Raw genomic sequence first — 17,759 nt, 5'->3', positions numbered from 1 at the left:
GTAGAACTTTGTGGAAGGCACGCGGGTCCGAACGATTAGTCTGGAACATTCGACGAGTGCTCTATAAAAGCCGACACGCTTGACCCGCTGATCAGATTTTCGCCGATCGCCGACTGTGTTCGCCGCTCTCGTTGTGCTTTAAGTGTAGCCTGTTTTGTGGGCACAGGTTCGCCCAATAAAAGCTAGTTTTGCCTTTCACAGTACTGCTACTGTGTTCTTTGACGTCACGACCACGTGACAATATGTAAAAAATAACATTGTTCGACATTGGGTGACTGCCTCAATGTTTGGTCATCATTTGGCAACAAGCTCTCAAATGAATGGTTATTTAGGGAAAATGTACACCACGATTGCTTTTAAAACCTTCAGTCACCTGTGTGATCCACAAAACTTTCACTGAGAAAGTGCGACTCCCCAGTCAATGATGCCAATGGGACCACAATTAACTTTTGTCTACTTTGGTATCGTTATGTGTGGGACACATTGCAGGGAGCTTGTTGGGCTTCCCTTACAAACTTTCTCTGTTGCTTCCGAAATGGTGATGCAACTGGTTCTTCTCACTGAACAGAAAAATTTTTCTTATGATCATGATGTGAAGTCCTGTCATCATCATTACAAGCTGAACCATATGTCTGTTATAAACATTCTGCGAATAGGAACTTTTAGCATGTCACTGCTACTCTACCGTTATCACTACCACAATGCAGCCTCCTAGCTTCTCGCATGCTAGTCAATTCATGCATTGCGCACACGTGTTGTGGCTTATTTACTTCATTGCACACACTTAGCAAGTAGCACTTCAGATGCTACACAAGTAGTGTGGTCACAGGAGTCTCCCTCCATGCACTTTGCAGTGGAGTTTTTCTTATGGATGCTTTACGAACACTTTCTATAAAATAACTATTTCATATGTTACAAATACAACTTCTGGACATCAGGTTAAGTCAAGTCACATATTTCTACATCTTTGTTTTTTCAACATCCAACATACAATGTTTTACATGCTATGCAAGTACAAGCGGTAGCTGCTGGTTATAGGAACATGCTAATCTTCTAATTCAATGGTAAGTACGTTCATATCTGCAATGTCTTCAGTGTAATATTTACATCATATTTTGCAACTTAAACGTAATGTTACGTCAAAATACATGACGCTACCTACATATATCTTTCCTGTCTGATGCAGTATTTCTTAGTTGTAAATGTGAAAGATGAGAGAAGCTTCTCTGGCCTTTGTAGCATTGCCTGTTATGCATGAAATGGAAAAATAGCAGACACAAAGCTGGCAGATGGGGAGGATGGTAACTGTTGACTAAAATTATATTACCATCATTATCAACTTGTTTTATGTCTCCTCCTAATCATCATCATCATCATCATCAGCTTGACTACGCCCACTGCAGGGCAAAGGCCTTGTTAGGAATGGCCTGCCGAGGTGGCAACATGCAAGTTTTCTCAGCCAGCTGCAGTTGCGAGCGTTGCGAGCTTCCCCCAAGTGAACCATGGATGACTATCACAACTGCTGCGGTGACTCATTTCGTAGGGACCTCGAGGTACCGCTTCAACACCTCCTCGACGCCGTTGTGACTAAATGCGATTGGCGGACCAACTATTGTTACTGAACCCGTCACCGCCGACATGGTCTTTCTGCAGCAAGAAGAGCTTCCCTAACAAAAGGGTGCTTTGCGGTACGTGGGCCCCAGGATTGATCACAGTCTGCTGACATTCGTGACGACTACAGAATGCAAGACAAAGGACAACCGGCACCGGCGGCCATGCTGCGAGGGTCAGCTCGGGGAACCAACGCGCCTTTCAAGATGTAACCCCGAGTTCTGCGAAGCCCGTCTCAGCTCGGAAGGGGCAGTGAAACCTGTGCGGAATGTGTGTGTGTAAACCCCCTACCCCCTTTCCTCAAAGGCGGGCCGGCCACGAGGACTTTCTACGCTGTCTGGTCGGACGTTTCCCTCACCTAGGGATCTAGGGAGAATGGAGTGTTTATAAGCGGCTGTTGTCGGCTGCTAGAATGTGCTCTGTGATCATGCTCATGAGCAGCATGCTCGTGAGCTCTGTGCTGTGTGTTTGGAGCTTCGTGCTCATTGGCTGTATGCTCGTCTTGCGTGCTCCATTTGGGAGCCACCCTAGACTGTCGAATGTCTCTTGTTTAAAATGTAAATACTGTAAATAAATCCTGCTCGCCTAGTCCTGTCCTCCCAAGTTCCTCCCTACGACCTACAACCCTGGTGGCAGCGGCGAGGTCGTCCAACAACCCTTACAGCTTCTACCATGCTTCTCCAACTACCTCGGTCATGTACTAATTGTGGCCATGTCATCCCTGCAAACTTCTTAATCTCATCCATCCACTTAACCTTCTGCTGCCCCCTGCAACGCTTCCCTTCTCTTGGAATCCAGTCCACAACCCTTAATGACCATCGGTTATCTTCCCTCCTCATTACATGGCCTGCCCATGCCCATTCCTTTCCTTTAGTTCAACTAAGATGTCACTAACTCGCATTTGTTCCTTCCCCCAATCTGCTCTCTTCTTATCCCTCCTTAATGTTACACCCATCATTCTTATTTCTATAGCTTGTTGTGTCGTCCTCAAATTAAGTAGAACCCTTTTCGTAAGCCTCCAGGTTTCTGCCCCGTAGGTGAGTACTGGAAAGACACAGTTATACACTTTTCTCTTGAGGGATAATGGCAACTTGCTGTTCATGATCTGAGAATGCCTGCCAAATGCACCCGAGCCCATTCTTATTCTTCTGATTATTTCAGTCTCGTGATCCGGATCCACGGTCACTACCTGCCCTAAGTAGATGTACTCCCTTACCACTTCCAGTGCCTCGCTACCTATCGTAAACTGCTGTTCTCTTCCGAGACTGCTAAACATTACTTTAGTTTTCTGCAGATTATTTTTAGACCTACCCTTCTGCTTTGCCTCTCCAGGTCAGTGAGCATGCATTGCAATTGGGCCCCTGAGTTACTAATTACAATTGGTCCCCTGAGATACCTTTCAGTATTTTTACATACGGCTCATCTACACCCTGATTCAGTAATGCCTGCATGACTGCTGAGGTTTTGACTGAATCAAATGCTTTCTTGTAATCAATGAAAGCTATATATAAGGGTTGGTTATATTCCGCACATTTCTCTATCACCTCATTGATAGTGTGAATATGGTCTATTGTTGAGTAGCCCTTATGAAATACTGCCTAGTTCTTTGGTTGACAGAAGTCTAAGGTGTTCCTGATTCTATTTGAGATTACCTTAGTAAATACTTTGCAGGCAACAGACAGTAAGCTGATATGTTTTATGTCTACTATAAGCCAAAGGCCTATCCCAGTGATCTTCAGCTGACTCCATACCGTGCCTAAAGATTTCTTTGTCTCATTGTGCTGCCTAATGCTCTGCTGCCCTTGACACCCATCAAGCTACTAGAATAGACCACTGGTCATCTTTTCTATGCATTCATCTATGCATTAGATGACCTCCCCAGCTCTACTTCCGCTTAATCTCAGACAGAATAATAGCTAGGATGTTCGCCTCTTCAACACATACAACCATCCTGTTTCAAAACATTATGCACATCGTTTTCTTTCCGATCACTTGTGCAGTCCTCAACCTTTCAAATTTCTATTATCTCCCATGTTTTGGCACCACAGATTCTACTGGCAGAATGCGCCGATTGCATACACTTATATTCAAGGATATCATAAGCTGCCGTTCATTAATTAAGAGTGCCCGTCATATGTGTTCCAGCTCATTTTTATATTTCTGGAGATTTGCTACTCCTGATTTGCATTTCCTGTGACTGTCTGGCCTAGATAAATGTAATCTTCCATGGCTCCAAGGGGCTCGCTACCAGCTGAACTCACTGACGACTAAAACTTTCAAAAAGCTCTAAAACAAGTAGCTGCACGGCTACAGGGTCTCGAGAAGCTTGAAGACAATAATTCAAGACTAGACTGGCATGGCTGATTGTGCGCCAAATCTCTTTCCTAATAATGTGAAAGCATCAGTTAGTTGGTTATTAATATTCAGGCAGGAATAGCACTAAGGACAACAAAAAAAAGGCAGTGTGTGGTCTTTTTATGTGCTTTCACTTTGTCCTAGTCCTTAGCACTGTTCCCACCTCATTTTCTCATCTTTGTGTAAATAGAGAGGTTTATAACACTGCCACTATTCTACTAATACTGCGTCAGTCATCAGTAAGGCTTTAGTGTGTGGCAATCAAGTTACAGTGTATGCACCTGACGTGGCCTAACTACTCTGCCCAAAGCTGGTAGCTTGTAGAAGCAGTAATAGTATGCTAAATATCAAATGAAAACTTTGAAAATGAGGATCTTGATGACTTCTGGGTCATTGGAAAACCAGACACCATCATTCCAGACTCGACGGGTACTGTCACACTCTAGCCATGGGGAGCGCGCACCGAACGTCTTGCCTGGGCCCGGTGGGCAAGGTGGCTCTCGCTGGTTGCCGACGATGACGGCCGTGGTGGGGGTGCAGCCGATGCCTGTAGGTGGCTCTTGAGGTCACCCAGCAGGCCCCGGGGCCAGGTCATGGTAGCGGCGGGGTCGCACCGGTTCAGCTCACCTGCACCGGCTAGCAGGTGGCTCGAGCTGGCCGTTGACGCTGGACCCTGCGGGGTCCTGCTGTACCTGTGCCAATCAAGTCACCAGAAGTGTGAAGGCCAGGGTGGTTTTGCATCTTGAGTGAAACAGTGGAGAGGCCGGATGAAAAGAAGAAAAGAAACATACAGCATCACAACAATGCTAACAGTCGATTCTTGAATGAGGGCATATATACATGCTACACAAAAGGAAGGACAAAAATAAAACTTAAAATAATGAAAAACATTACTCAAGAACAGCACTCGAACTGAGGTAACTAACATGTGCATTCCTTTCCGTACAGTATAGTGCTATTGACAGCATGCTCACACAACCCAAGTCTGCATTTCGGTTGACGAAAGCTTCATGTTCTTCTTGTATGTGCTTGTCATGGCAGTACTTTTTGTTTGCCCTATGTCAAGGGGTGGGTTGAATGGACTACAGGGTCCCCTGTGTTATCTGTTCCTTCCTCTCATGCTATTTTTGCACTGTTCGGCTTTTGAGAACGTCATAAGGCTTTTGCAACAAACTCACTAGTACAAAATTTCATGCCGGGACTATCACAATGTCACTCAAATGACATGCCTCACAGCTTGGTGATTTGGACTAATGCCTTGTTCTTTTTTTAACAGAATAGCGCAGGTGTCCTGATTACATAGGCTACCATGTGCCAACATACTTTTCTTGGTGTGGCTGCACTGCCATCTATGATGAGCAGCAGCATGTAAGTGAACGACCAGAACTCATGAACCAAACTACCTGTCTTACAGATATGTGTTGCTTTTTGTTCACAGAGGGTAACATAAGAATTAGTGACATTTTATTAATTTAATGACAGACTGCTTTAGTCAAAAAGGCACTTAAGTAGCTGTAGTTGCACTCTGCACTAAGAACAAACCATACCAGGTACAACACGTGTATGAAACATGCTGTAGTATGTTGTTGACTAATTTCGCTGCCGGATAGATTGACTTGGTGAAAAACTTCATATTGCATATTGGCCAGACACATTACAGCATGGGATGCATAAATTCGAAAGGCATTTCAAAAGGAGTCTAACGATAGGGTGGAATAGTTAATAATGTGGTAAGTTTCACCTAAGGAGGTTCAAATTTTTTTTTTATTGAGAGGTGTTCTGTACTTTGAATATTCACAGATGTTTTAAAAGGTGACCAAATCTGGCACATCACTTTTAATGACCCCTGTTGACTGCTTCATTTTGTGATAAAGTGGTGCCACACTTAAAGTGATAAAGTGATATAGCACTTCATGGTAAAGTAATAGAAACTAGGCGGTGTGATGAAATTAAGAAATTTTCAGGCATGAGATGCTGTCAGCCGACACAAACAGCTTGGAGGCCACTGGGAGAAGCCTTTGTCCTGCAGTGGACACAAATAGGCTGATGATGACAGTACATTAGCAGCATTCTGTGTTCACTAAAGGATGGAATGCATTCTAATCTATGTGCTTTTTCAAAACATTCATTGGAAACCTGAAACAGGACATTCAGGAGCGCAGTGCATCACATATACCTTTTGTGTCAAGAGCTCCCAAAGAACAGCAATGACTATGAAGAACCGGGCAGGCTTTACCGAATGCCAGATGTCAGTCAAAACAAAGACAGCTTGCAAATGTACAACAATGACACAGTACAGCCACTAAACAAAGGTCATGAAGACATGTAAAATCATATGCAATAAAAGCCTGCAAACATATTCAAATGAGCCACCATCATGCACAGTTGTCTCATAACAAAAAAGCAAATTGCAAACAGGAAAGGTGCAACCCACACAAATGGCAAGTAAGAATGCACTGAAGAGCCACTTTCTCACCAAACATCACAGTGAAAAAAAAAAAAGCTAAGGAGTGCAAGGATCGATTGCTGCACACACAACCACGGTGCAGGAATTATTAGTAAACGCTTTGAGCAACTACCTTTCGGCCGCCAGATTGTCCCGTCTGTATGAATCCCTCCGTCTGCAACAAAACAGGGCAGTGGTGCGGGTATCTTACTCGTTGATACATAAAAATGCATGCCCAATCATCCCTTTGAGAAAAGTCATACGGGCCTCAACTCTTCGTGAATAATAAACCTTTGTTGAAAAGTTTCAAGCTGGCTTTCCTGTAAAGCACAACTGCCAACATGGCAAACACTTGTTGAAATGATCATTATTGTGGAGCTTGTGCATTTTCTTTCCTTTTACTGCACTAAGTAGTTATAGGCCAAGAAATGAATCATCTCTACAATAGGAGTGTGTGAATGGTAATTACTGTGACTGAATCAAATACGAATTGGATCGTGCTAGAACTGAATCAAGTCAAATTGGATATTGAATACCTTTTTAATAGCTTTCGGCTAATGAATGGCCATTTTCCACATTCATAAAAACAATCTTCACCATCCTAGTACTACATCCATAACACTACCAAGTTTTTGTCACTACATGGCACATTATGAAGCATTATTTATTAAAAGCCCAAAGTGAGCATTAGGAACAAATAAGCAGTTCAGTCACATATACAGGGCCCCTTGGGTAGTGCCAATGATCATGGTTTGGGTGGCAAAATCTGGCTTTCCAAGAAACGTAGCCTTCTCCATTGTGTAACTTCACATATTTTATGCTTATGGCTGTGGGGGATAAAATTTATCGTACTTTTGTAACAATTTTAATGCGAAAGCATTACATGTCCCAGGAGGCAGAAAAGCCGGCCGGCATTGATGTTTGCAACGAGTGGTGCCAAAAATACATCATCAGTGTCTCGTATGATGTATGCAGTAATACAGAGTAAGTTAGAGTAAGGTGACTTAAGGTGGAGCAAAGTGAATTAAGGTGATGTAAAGTGAATGAAGGTGAATTAAGGTGGTTTAAGTCCAGGGAAAACACAGGGAAAGCGGGAGAAGAAAATTCAAGATGATGAGCAAAACAAGGACGTGGTTAAAGCAGGAGCCATTTCGACAAGTGGAATTGCCTTCAAATGGTGCCTTGAAAAAGACAAGTCCACTTGTCGAAACGTTGGCTCCCGCTTTTACCTTGTTGTCGTTTGGCTCAAGGTGGTTTAGGGTCAAGTAAAGTGAATGAAGATGCATTAAAGAGGATTAGGGTGGATTAATGAGGACTAAGGTTGGTAGAATTATAGAAAGGTGGATTAAGGTGGATTAAGTGGTACAATTAGAGCAAGGTCAATTAAAGTGGATTAAGGATTATACAAATTAGAGCACGGTGAATCAAGGTGCACTAAGGTTGGTACAAATTAGGGCAAGGTGGATTAAGGTGGATCAAGGTAGAGTTGTGAAGGAGATGTGACATTGTATGACATCACGTATCATGGTCATGGCTCCAAATATCACGGCTGTGATATTTGGAACTTGGAGAAGTCATGCTGTTTTTGCATTCAATCCAGCAGCATTGATGCCTTCAGGCAGCATGTTTGAGTTTATTGACCGGTTGCCTTCACCCAAAAAAATCACATTCTCGTGACGCCTGTGGCAGAAAGGATGTTCCACATCCGCCGCCAAGGTTTGTGAGTGGTGGCACTGGCTAACACTCCCAGAGTTCTACTAGGAAACATAAATACCCATTAAAGTAAATGGGGAAACGGTGCCGCGGTAGCTCAATTGGTAGAGCATCGCACGCGTAATGGGAAGATTGTGGGATCGTTCCCCGCCTGCGGCAAGCTGTTTTTTCACCATTTCATTTCTAATAATTTATCGTTTCTTTATTTCATTTATTAAGCAGAAGTAATTTCCCCTATGTTGTCTTGGTGTCAGTGTTTGTTGGCCTCTTATGATATGACGAATAAAACATATTAACGCACCTGATGGATACAAAGGGCTTTTGCAGACACAAAAAGAAGCGAAACAAACATCAGAGAATCATATTCGGTTTTGGCGAGAATGATGCACCGGAAATTTCACGATCACTGGCCAGTGAGTCACGTGCATCAGTGTCAGGTGTTGTACAGTGGTTGGACAGTGGAGACAGTGAAGATGGAAGCACTTACGGACCATCACAGAGCTCAGCAAGCACGTTGAATGGGGAGTTGGACTTGATTGATTTTTCCGAGGTGGACAATTCAGGAGACGATTTTCTCGCCTTATCTGGTTCGTCGGCAGACAAGTGGGCACCGGCAATGACTACTTCCCCAAATGTGACGCCACACTCTAGGCCTCCAAAAATAATTCAGGTGCAATCTAGCAACAGTGCCCTGCCTTTATGTTCAATGATTATCACAGACTGGCAAATTATGGTGGATGAAAGAAACAAGTTTGCACAACAAATCTTGGAATCAACTACTTCAAAATGTAACTTGCAGTTGAAGAAATGGCTGGACATCAATGTGGAAGAAATGAAAACATTTGTTGGAATCCTGGTTTGTATTGGCCTTGTCCGACTTACTACTATAAGTGACTAATGGGCAAAAATGAACTTGTATGGAGTACAAATCATTCTTCAGAATATGACCCGAGACCACTTTCTGCAGCTTTTCAGGTTCTCTCATTTTGCAAATAATGAGCAGCCAACAGAGATGCCGCATTGTGTCTTCAAGATCCAACCTTTTGTAGACAAACTAAACAAGAAGTTTGCTGCTGTGCTCAAGCTGCAAAACAAAGCCACAATTGAAACCATGGTGTCATAGTGTGACCAACTTTTGTTCACACAATACATTCTCGGAAAAGCTCACAAGTATGGAGTCAAACTCTTCAAAGCATATACTAAAGAACATTGAAAGTTGACGTATACGCTGGAAAGTCTGATCGACAACTTGGGGTTGGACCAGCCGAAGATGTGGCAATGAAACTCGCGGAGAAACACGAGGGAGCCAGGTGCACGCTAAACGTGGACAATTTCTGCACCAGTATGTCACTCGCTATTCGCCTGCTAAAGGCAGGCACATGTATTTGTACTGAAGCATAACTGCGAGTCGGCCTAGTTGGAACATATTCATATTGATACTTTTTGTGCGCAAACAAACAGGGACGAAGAATACCTTGTGTTGCCCCTTTTCTTCGTCCCTGTTTGTTTGCGCACAAAAAGTATCAATATGTATTTGTGGTACAATTCACCTAAACAGGAAAGGACTATACAGATTCCCAGTTCCCAAAGGACTATACAGTGCTCATCCAGAAAGCAGCAAGGAAACACATAAAAAGAAGTTTACCTACACGCTTGAAAAGACTGGCGGGTCAGCACACAAGACTCAATGACACTGCACTGGCTGCTATATGCTTCCATTAGAACCAGTAGTAGCCAGATTATAGCAAAGGTGAAAGTGAGCAAAGTGGCCACCTTTTGTCGAGAATGCCCGGGCAAACCGTTCATGTGTTTTCCATGCTTCAATTCTGCACACAAGTGAAACCTGTGAAGTGAGCAAACTTCAATGATTACCCAAGTAGGATTTTCAAATGAACTTCCAGACATCGTCTAAAGCTGTTGAGCTTTACTCACTTTTAATTTCGTTTAAATATTCAACAAGTAAAGCTTTTCATAAAGGAAAGCTGACTTTGTTTTCTGATGGCTAGCACTTTGTGGTTCAACACAAGACGACGCAGTAAGGCCAAAAAATAGCTCAACATCTTTCAAATGAAGGCGCCTATTGCCAGAGGTGGCCGCACTATCTTTTTGGAGCCCGAGAAAGATGCAGAGCAGCATGATTCACCGGTGGATCACGACGCATGTAAATCAGGACCTAAAAATGTTCAGCCGCTGTGAAAGTGTTACATTAAAGTAGCATCGCAAAATACGAACTCCTTTCTTTCGGGACTAAAATTAAACCTGAAAAGTGGTGAATGAACAACATGTGCTAACCTTGCAGTTTTCAAGTACTGTCCTGCAAGGCAGGCAGGTAAGCCCTAGCCGATTCCATGGCCTCTAAGATTTACAACGACGCACTGTGGGCTGTCTCAGTACTCATGCCCTGAACCTCATGCATGTTTTAAGCATGCACACACAGACTCGGCCTGTTCAAGCCAAAGTTTTTCTTGTTTGTTCTGCTCTTCGGGTATGCATCTTTCAGAGGAGTTGTTCCTCACTCGTGTAACTGATACAATGGAGAAGTACAAATTTCACCCTGTCGCCGAGAGCCCGAACTGCCACATGGCAGATCAATTTGCGTGCTTGCGGAGGTACAAAGTGCCAAGTTACTCAGCAGTGCACAGCAGTGTTCAAGAGAACACCAGTTGTATGCACTGCTTTTGTAAACATTCATTCAGTTGTATTATTTATTTATTTAGTATTTATGATTGGGATTGCTACGTCATGCAAAGGGGCACATTGCAGTGGAGGGGCTTAACACAGTCCTTCACTCAGGGCTGTAGAATGTGATTCTTGTGTTCTTTCACATTCTGGCACAAGCACTGGTCAACTTTAATTAAACATTTCAATCACTGCAGGTCTGTGAACCAAAGTAGTGCACAATGAACAAAGTGATAAACAAAAGCAAGCAACTATAGACAGCAGCTAAGAAGGCGGAGTGGCAGATAAAAAAATGATTGAAAGCAACAGAGTGAGTGCCCGCTTTACCCTCATGCAGTCACGGTGGCAAGACACTGTACCCTGTTTACTCATGCAGTCACAGTGTCTGTCGCAACCATCACTGGATGAAGGTGAAAAAGAAAATGAAACCAGGTGAAGCACCATACGTGTCACTGGGCGTACATTGCCCTCATCAACGCAGAGCCTTAAAATGCATAGCAGGAACAATTTAGAGGGCCACAAGGATTAAATCAGGACAGACTGCTACGGCACTACAGTCAAATCAGCTTATAATGATACTGGTTTTAACAATATATAGGGTATAACAATGAGCAACTGGTGCATCATCAGCTTTTGTATATGTTGTAGGGTAATATAAACTGCTTACTACAATGCTCCCATGCTGTGTTATTGGTTATAAGTAATTAAATCTGGCTGCAGGGTGCATTCTCTGAAAGAAAAAAAAAAAGGAAATCCAAATCCTCAAAAAGAAAAAAATGGTAGGCGAACTTAATCTTTGGCTTAAATGCCTCTTAGTGGCACTCGTACCTCGGCGTTGGTGTTCCTTAGGTTAAGCGAGCGAACGTCTTTCCCCAAGCATGATATGCGGGCAAGGAGCAAGGCAGGGCGAGGAGGAAGCGCAGCGTGCGCCACCTGGTGGGGCGTAGCCCCATAGCGAGCGGCGCACGAAATGCACCTTATGCGCCCTCTCTGGTGCTGACGTCAGAGCATGTTGCCAGCAAGCGAGCGAGCGAGCAGGTGAGCGCTGGGAGAGGAAAAGCAAGAGAGGGGGAGTGACATCACATCCGCTCTGGTAGGCAGATGTTCAGCCTGTGCCAGGCAACCATTTTCCATTAATGAGCCGGTTAAATAATCATGCAACCTTCTTGTGTGTGACGTCATTAGTGATGTCATTAATTCCGCTTTTTACTTACGGGTTTCCAGGAATTTCGCCAGAGTCGTGTTCATGTGGCGGGTCTCTAAGTGTACAATTCTTTGCTTTGGTGTTCGGTAATCAGTGATCTCTAATTCTAATTATTCCAGATGCTTCAGTAACTCAACTTGTAAATACACTTATGCTCTGATATCGTATCTATAATTAAACCTATGAATTTTGTACCATATTATTTTGTTCTATTCTTTTCCGATTTATTTTGAATTTCGTCCCCGGTTGTCTCGGGCGGTGAACCGGAAGTGCTGTGCAAGAAACAAGAGTGTCACTTGGTGCTCATGCCAATAAAAAACACGAACCATTTCATCACACTGGCCTCTGTGCCGCACACACCTCTTGCACATAGCACGCCTTCATCACATTGCTTCAATTGAAAAAAAAAAACATGTTCGCTTTGCCACATCCTCCTTTGTGCCATGCCTCTCTCCCTTCCAACCTCTTGCTGATGTCATAGCGGTGAAAGAGTTATTGGAGAGGGGTGACTAATACCCCGGTCACACGGGAAGATTTAATGTCATTCAAATTGAATGGCATTCGCATTTAATTCCACTAATCAGGATTTACACGGGAAAATTTAATGTCATTTGAATGGAATGACATTTGCCATCGAATGAGTCAGGGGAACTCATTTGCATTCGATTTCGAATCGAATGTTTACTCTTGACCCCAGATAGACAACAGCGACACTCAACGTGAGAAAATAATGCGTGCATCAGCAAAGTCAGAAGATATTTTTCTAGACTTATTGGAAGGAATAATTATTTTTGCCGCGATGATATTTTCATTTGGGCTGTGCTCAAGCGCAATTACTCTTTGCATCAGGAGTCTGTCGCGGCGGTCGGCCATCTTGGATGTGTTGATCGAAGTGCTTTTAGTTGTGAATAATTGGCATCAAAATGTTTTCGTCCGTTTTAAAACTACTTGCAAAAGTTCCTAAACGCGTTTAATAGGCACAAAATTTCTTTGAATTTCAGAAATTTTGTTCCAGATCGTCATTGCTGTCATTTGCGAATGCCATTGTATTTTACTGTGTAGCACCGCAAAGGACCGAATGGCATTCAATGCATCGAATGCCATTCGATTCGGATGACATTAAATCTTCCCATGTAACAGGGGTAAAGATGTGCCATGCGGGATGCGTGGCACAAAGGTGAAAGCGATTGACTTTTTTTTTATATTCCTGGATTTCGCATTCCCTTTCTTTTAGGCACAGACACCAAGCAGCCTGATTTCATTGTTATAGTCAATAATGGACCATAGGAACACACAAAAGTTCAGGGAGGGGCAGCTGCTCATTGTTAGATTCGAGTATTTTTAAAACCAGTAGTGCTATAAAGTGGATTCAACAGTGCTTCTTTCTATTTAAATGAAATGTTTGAATGTTTGACCCGTTGCTTTTTTTCATGCTACCCGGTTACAATAATTATCTGTTATAACCACGGGATTCTTTTTGGCACCTGAATATTGTTACAAGCGGGCTTGACTGTAGTATACCCCCTATTAATTCGTGACAAATTCGTGACGTAACTTGTGGTCGGGAATGATTGTCCAATGGCTGATGTTCATGGGCTGCTGCTGCAACCTGCCATCAGCTGGCAGTTCCAGAGATGGCAAAAAGAGTCTCTCTCTTTGAAAACAGAGTGAGCCAACTGCACATTGTGTTTGTTAGCTCCAAAGACACTGCGCTTAACTACAAAACTAAATTGAGATGTTTGCAGCTTAGTGCAAACAAACCGCAAGGCACGGTGCATGGGGGCCCCCTTTGTAAGAGATGCATGGATAACTGCAGAGTCTGAAGACAACTGAGAATGAAACTCACGACCCTGTGTTTAGCAGCAGACGACCGTGGCCAATGATTTCCCACGGCAGACAACAGAGTTGAATGTCTTTTTAACACATGAAGCATCAATTTCAGACACTCACGAATTGGCCAGAAACTGGCTCGGCACGTTCGTGCAACTTTTATTTATTTATTATTTATTATACAGTCCCACATTCGCTCAGAGAGCATTACAGTGGGGGGGGGGGGAATAATACATATCCTAAACAGTTGTAATTAAAGTTACATAACAAAAAACTAGGTGACGAATAATGCAGTACACGCAGCATAACTATCTCAAAACAAAAAGGGAAAAGAAAGAAAAGGACTATATGTACATATATAAACATACATGGGCATACATGAATATATAAACACATATACACTCATAAATACATATAGTAGGCAAACAAACACGAAAAATAAAATGAAAAAGAAACATCGAAACACTGAAACTGATCACATGTCAAGCAGTTCATTGAAAAATGCTGAATTTGATGTTTTAGAAACGGTGTCCTCAGGCAGAGCATTCCATTCATTGATGGATTTGGGGAAAAAAGAATACTTTAACAAGTTCGTTCTCGACTTCATTGGCCTTACTTTTAATGTGTGTTCACGGCGATGGGATATGTAATGTGGGTTAAGCATGTATTTTGATTTATTAATACCAGTATTGTTGTAAAAGATGTTATGAAAAAATTTGAGACGTAAGCAGCGCCGGCGTTCGGCTAACGTCGTAAGGACTAGGCGTATTTTCATTTCTGTGACGCTACTAGCTCTGTGATAGCTCCCAGTGATAAAGTGCGCCGCTCGGTTTTGTACACGCTCTAAGATGTATTTAAGGTTGTCCTGATAAGGGTCCCATATCGTACAAGCGTGTTCAAGAATAGGCCTTACGTATGTCATGTATAATAACTTTTTGGTTGCCAGAGGACAGGGATGAAAATTTTGAGCCAAGAACATTAGTGTGTTATTCCCTTTCGCGGCAATCTCTGCATTGTGATCCTGCCAAGTAAGATCACTTGAGAAGTGAACGCCGTGGTACTTGGCCCCTGTTACGCTCAATATGGTCGAATTATTTAGCCTGTAAGAATGGGAAACGTCAGTTTTTTTTCCTAGAAAAGCACACGTAGTTGCATTTTGATTCATTTAGTGTCATGCGCCAAGTGGCACACCAGTTCGAAATTTTATTAAGGTCCTCTTGAAGGATTTTGCTGTCACTTGAATTGTTTATCAAGCGGTAAACAACGCAGTCATCTGCGTATAATCGTCAGTTTGACTGGATGTTCTCAGCTATATTGTTAATAAAAATAAGAAATAATAACGGGCCCAGAACAGACCCCTGCGGTACTCCAGACGTGACTGGTACAGCTGATGAGCAACACCCATTTACCACTGTTATCTGTCTGTAATTTACGAAGTAGTTAATTAACCAGTTCATTAGGTTAGCGGGAATGTTTAAATGCTGAAGCTTGTGTATTATACAATCATGTCGTACCCGATCGAATGCTTTTTTGAAATCCAAAAACAAACAGTCAACAGTAGTACCTTGATCTAATGCAGTTGTTGTGTCGAAGGAAAATTCCGTTAACTGTGTGCCACAAGAAAATCCGGCGTGAAAGCCATGCTGTTCTGTGTAAAAAAAATTTTGCAAATTCAAGTGCCTTATTAGGTTGCTGTATACGATGTGTTCCATAATTTTCGAAGTGCCGCATAGGAGAGAAATTGGGTGGTATTGTTCTAAATTATTTTTTGGTCCTTTCTTATGGACAGGAACCACATGAGCAAACTTCCATTCATCCAGCATGATTCCTTCAGATAATGATGTCATATACATTGTATGAAGAAGATTGCTAAGAGAACTAGCACATTCTTGCAGCACGCGATTGGGTATGCTGTCAGGACCTGTCGCTTTGTTTGTGTCTAGGCTGGTAAGGATTTGAAAAATACCATGAATTGATAAAGTGATATCGGGCATTTCCTGAAGAACTGAGGAGCGAGACGGCAAAGGGAAATTGTTCATCACTGAATTAGCGGAAAAGGCAGACCTGAAATAATAGTTGAAATCAGTGGCTTTCAATTCATCATTTGTTATCGTGCCATTGTCAGATGTGATACACTGAATACCAATTTTCTTTTTCCTGGTTTTTTTGGCATGCTTCCATATAATTTTGCCATTGTTTTGAATCTTTGTGTCTAAAGTACTGAAGAAATGACGCTTCGCTTCACTAATTTTCGATTTACAAATTTGCTTGACAGAAAATAATTTTTCAGAAGTGACTGGCATTTTGCTTTTTCTGAGGTTCTGAAAAAGATGGCGTGTTCTTCTAAGGAGTTGATGGATTTCAGGGGTGATCCACAGTTTATCTTTCCGACGTTTGGCAGTTAGAAATTTTGATGGTATGTGCTCTGAAATAAGTGCAACTATTTTATCTTTCAGTACGCTCCAAGCAATGTTAACATCTTTTTCTGAGCAAACCTATGAAAAAGCTGGAAAAAAATCAGTTAATTCACTGTTCATTGCCTGGCAGTTTCCCTGATCATAAAAGTATATAAGTTTTGGAGTAAGCCGAGTTCTATTTCGGTGTGGATAAGAAACGCTGGTTAAAACAACAGCATGGTCGCTGATACCAGGAACACAGATAGGTGGAGACACCAGATCAGCTTCATTTGTGAAGAGGAGATCGAGGGTGTTGGATGACAGAGCAGTAACTCTGGTTGGGGACTCGACGCACTAAGTCAGGTTGATGCTGCTTGTGAGGTCCAACAACGCAGAATGCAACAATGAGTTTGATAAATTGGTCGGCAGACCGCCACCTCAGGACATGTCTGGTAGGTTGAAGTCACCCCCAGTAGAACAACGTCATAAGAAACTGAGGCCAGTGCTTCAGACAGGCTAGATAGATATAGCTGTACTGTCATTTCCTGGTGGCCTGTAGAATGAAGCATTTGTAATTGTCCTACCAGTTTGTGAAGCAACTTTACACAGGACAAGCTCACAGTCTATGTTGCAAAGATCGATCGGCCAGATTTGCAAGTTATCTGAAACAAGTATAAATACGCCCCCTCCGTGTCTGTTCCTGTCCAAGCGATAAACCGTGTAGCCTGTTGGGAACACTTCAGCATTTAAAACTGTGTGATCCAGCCAAGATTCAGTGCCAATGATAATGTCCGGGCAATGCAGTGAAATTACGAGCGCGAACTCATCAGCTTTATTTTTTATGCTGCGACAGTTAATAATTATAAGCTGCAAACTTTGTTTGTCATGCGCAGAATGGTCAACTTCGTGGGTTTGCTATGTAATGCACTGTAGTACCTCTTTTGCCTCGTTATCAAAGATGTAGGTGCTGTTTCCTATATTCAAACGGTTAAACTGAAGCTTAAAGGGGTGAGTTTGCTTTTTGGCGAATCAAATTAGATGCCTTCTTTCTAAGCAAACCTGCGCAGAGTAGTCCTCACTCATAGCATAGGTTGTTTCTTTAAGCTTCTGACCTTGAAGCAAGACCTTCTGTTTAGTTTTGTAGGACAAAAAAGCAACTAAAGTTGGTCGTGGCTTTTGCACGCTGTATTGCGCTATCCTGTGAGCGCGTTCAATGTCAGTGTGACTCATGCTCACACCAAGCAGATCCTTACACAAACAGATAACATTTTTTTCTGCCTCGTCCCAGGTTTTCCTTTCAGTATCCATAATGCCATAGAAAACAAGGTTGCATTGCCTAGATCGGTTTTCTAAGTCGTCGTTTTTTTCTGACAAAGTTTGAACTTGTTTTGTCAGAGATTCTACAGTCGACTGAAGGTTCGTGACAGCTGTCTGTGTGCCTCTGAAGGACTCAATCTCTACTTCTACTCTGGATAGCTTTGTTGCCAAACAATCTAGTTTCTCCATGAATTCGCATTGATTTGAC

The 17,759-nt window shown here is 42.7% G+C and overlaps 1 protein-coding gene and 1 non-coding gene across 6 annotated transcripts in view; one reads left to right on the top strand and one right to left on the bottom strand.

Moving 5' to 3' along the window:
• The window catches only part of LOC135913839 (WD repeat and coiled-coil-containing protein-like), a 90,179-nt gene that overhangs the window by 18,248 nt on the left and 54,172 nt on the right, over positions 1-17,759 (bottom strand). For 2 of the 5 annotated variants that reach the window (XM_065446532.1, XM_065446533.1), the window contains exons 11-12: positions 6,546-6,587; positions 4,430-4,658 (exon numbers count right to left, since the gene is read on the bottom strand). In XM_065446532.1, the coding sequence (XP_065302604.1) occupies positions 4,430-4,658; positions 6,546-6,587 (271 nt within the window). The remainder of the gene's footprint in view (positions 1-4,429; positions 4,659-6,545; positions 6,588-17,759) is intronic. The other 3 variants (XM_065446535.1, XM_065446536.1, XM_065446534.1) reach the window with 2 other exon arrangements.
• TRNAT-CGU (transfer RNA threonine (anticodon CGU)) lies at positions 8,212-8,284 on the top strand. Its single transcript has one exon. It is a non-coding gene; the product is annotated as a tRNA-Thr (tRNA).

Source organism: Dermacentor albipictus, chromosome 5 (genome assembly GCF_038994185.2).
Source record: "Dermacentor albipictus isolate Rhodes 1998 colony chromosome 5, USDA_Dalb.pri_finalv2, whole genome shotgun sequence".
NCBI classification, from domain to species: Eukaryota; Metazoa; Arthropoda; class Arachnida; order Ixodida; family Ixodidae; genus Dermacentor; species Dermacentor albipictus.
Note: the sequence above shows the minus strand (reverse complement) of the source record. Positions and strands in the feature narration are given on the sequence as shown.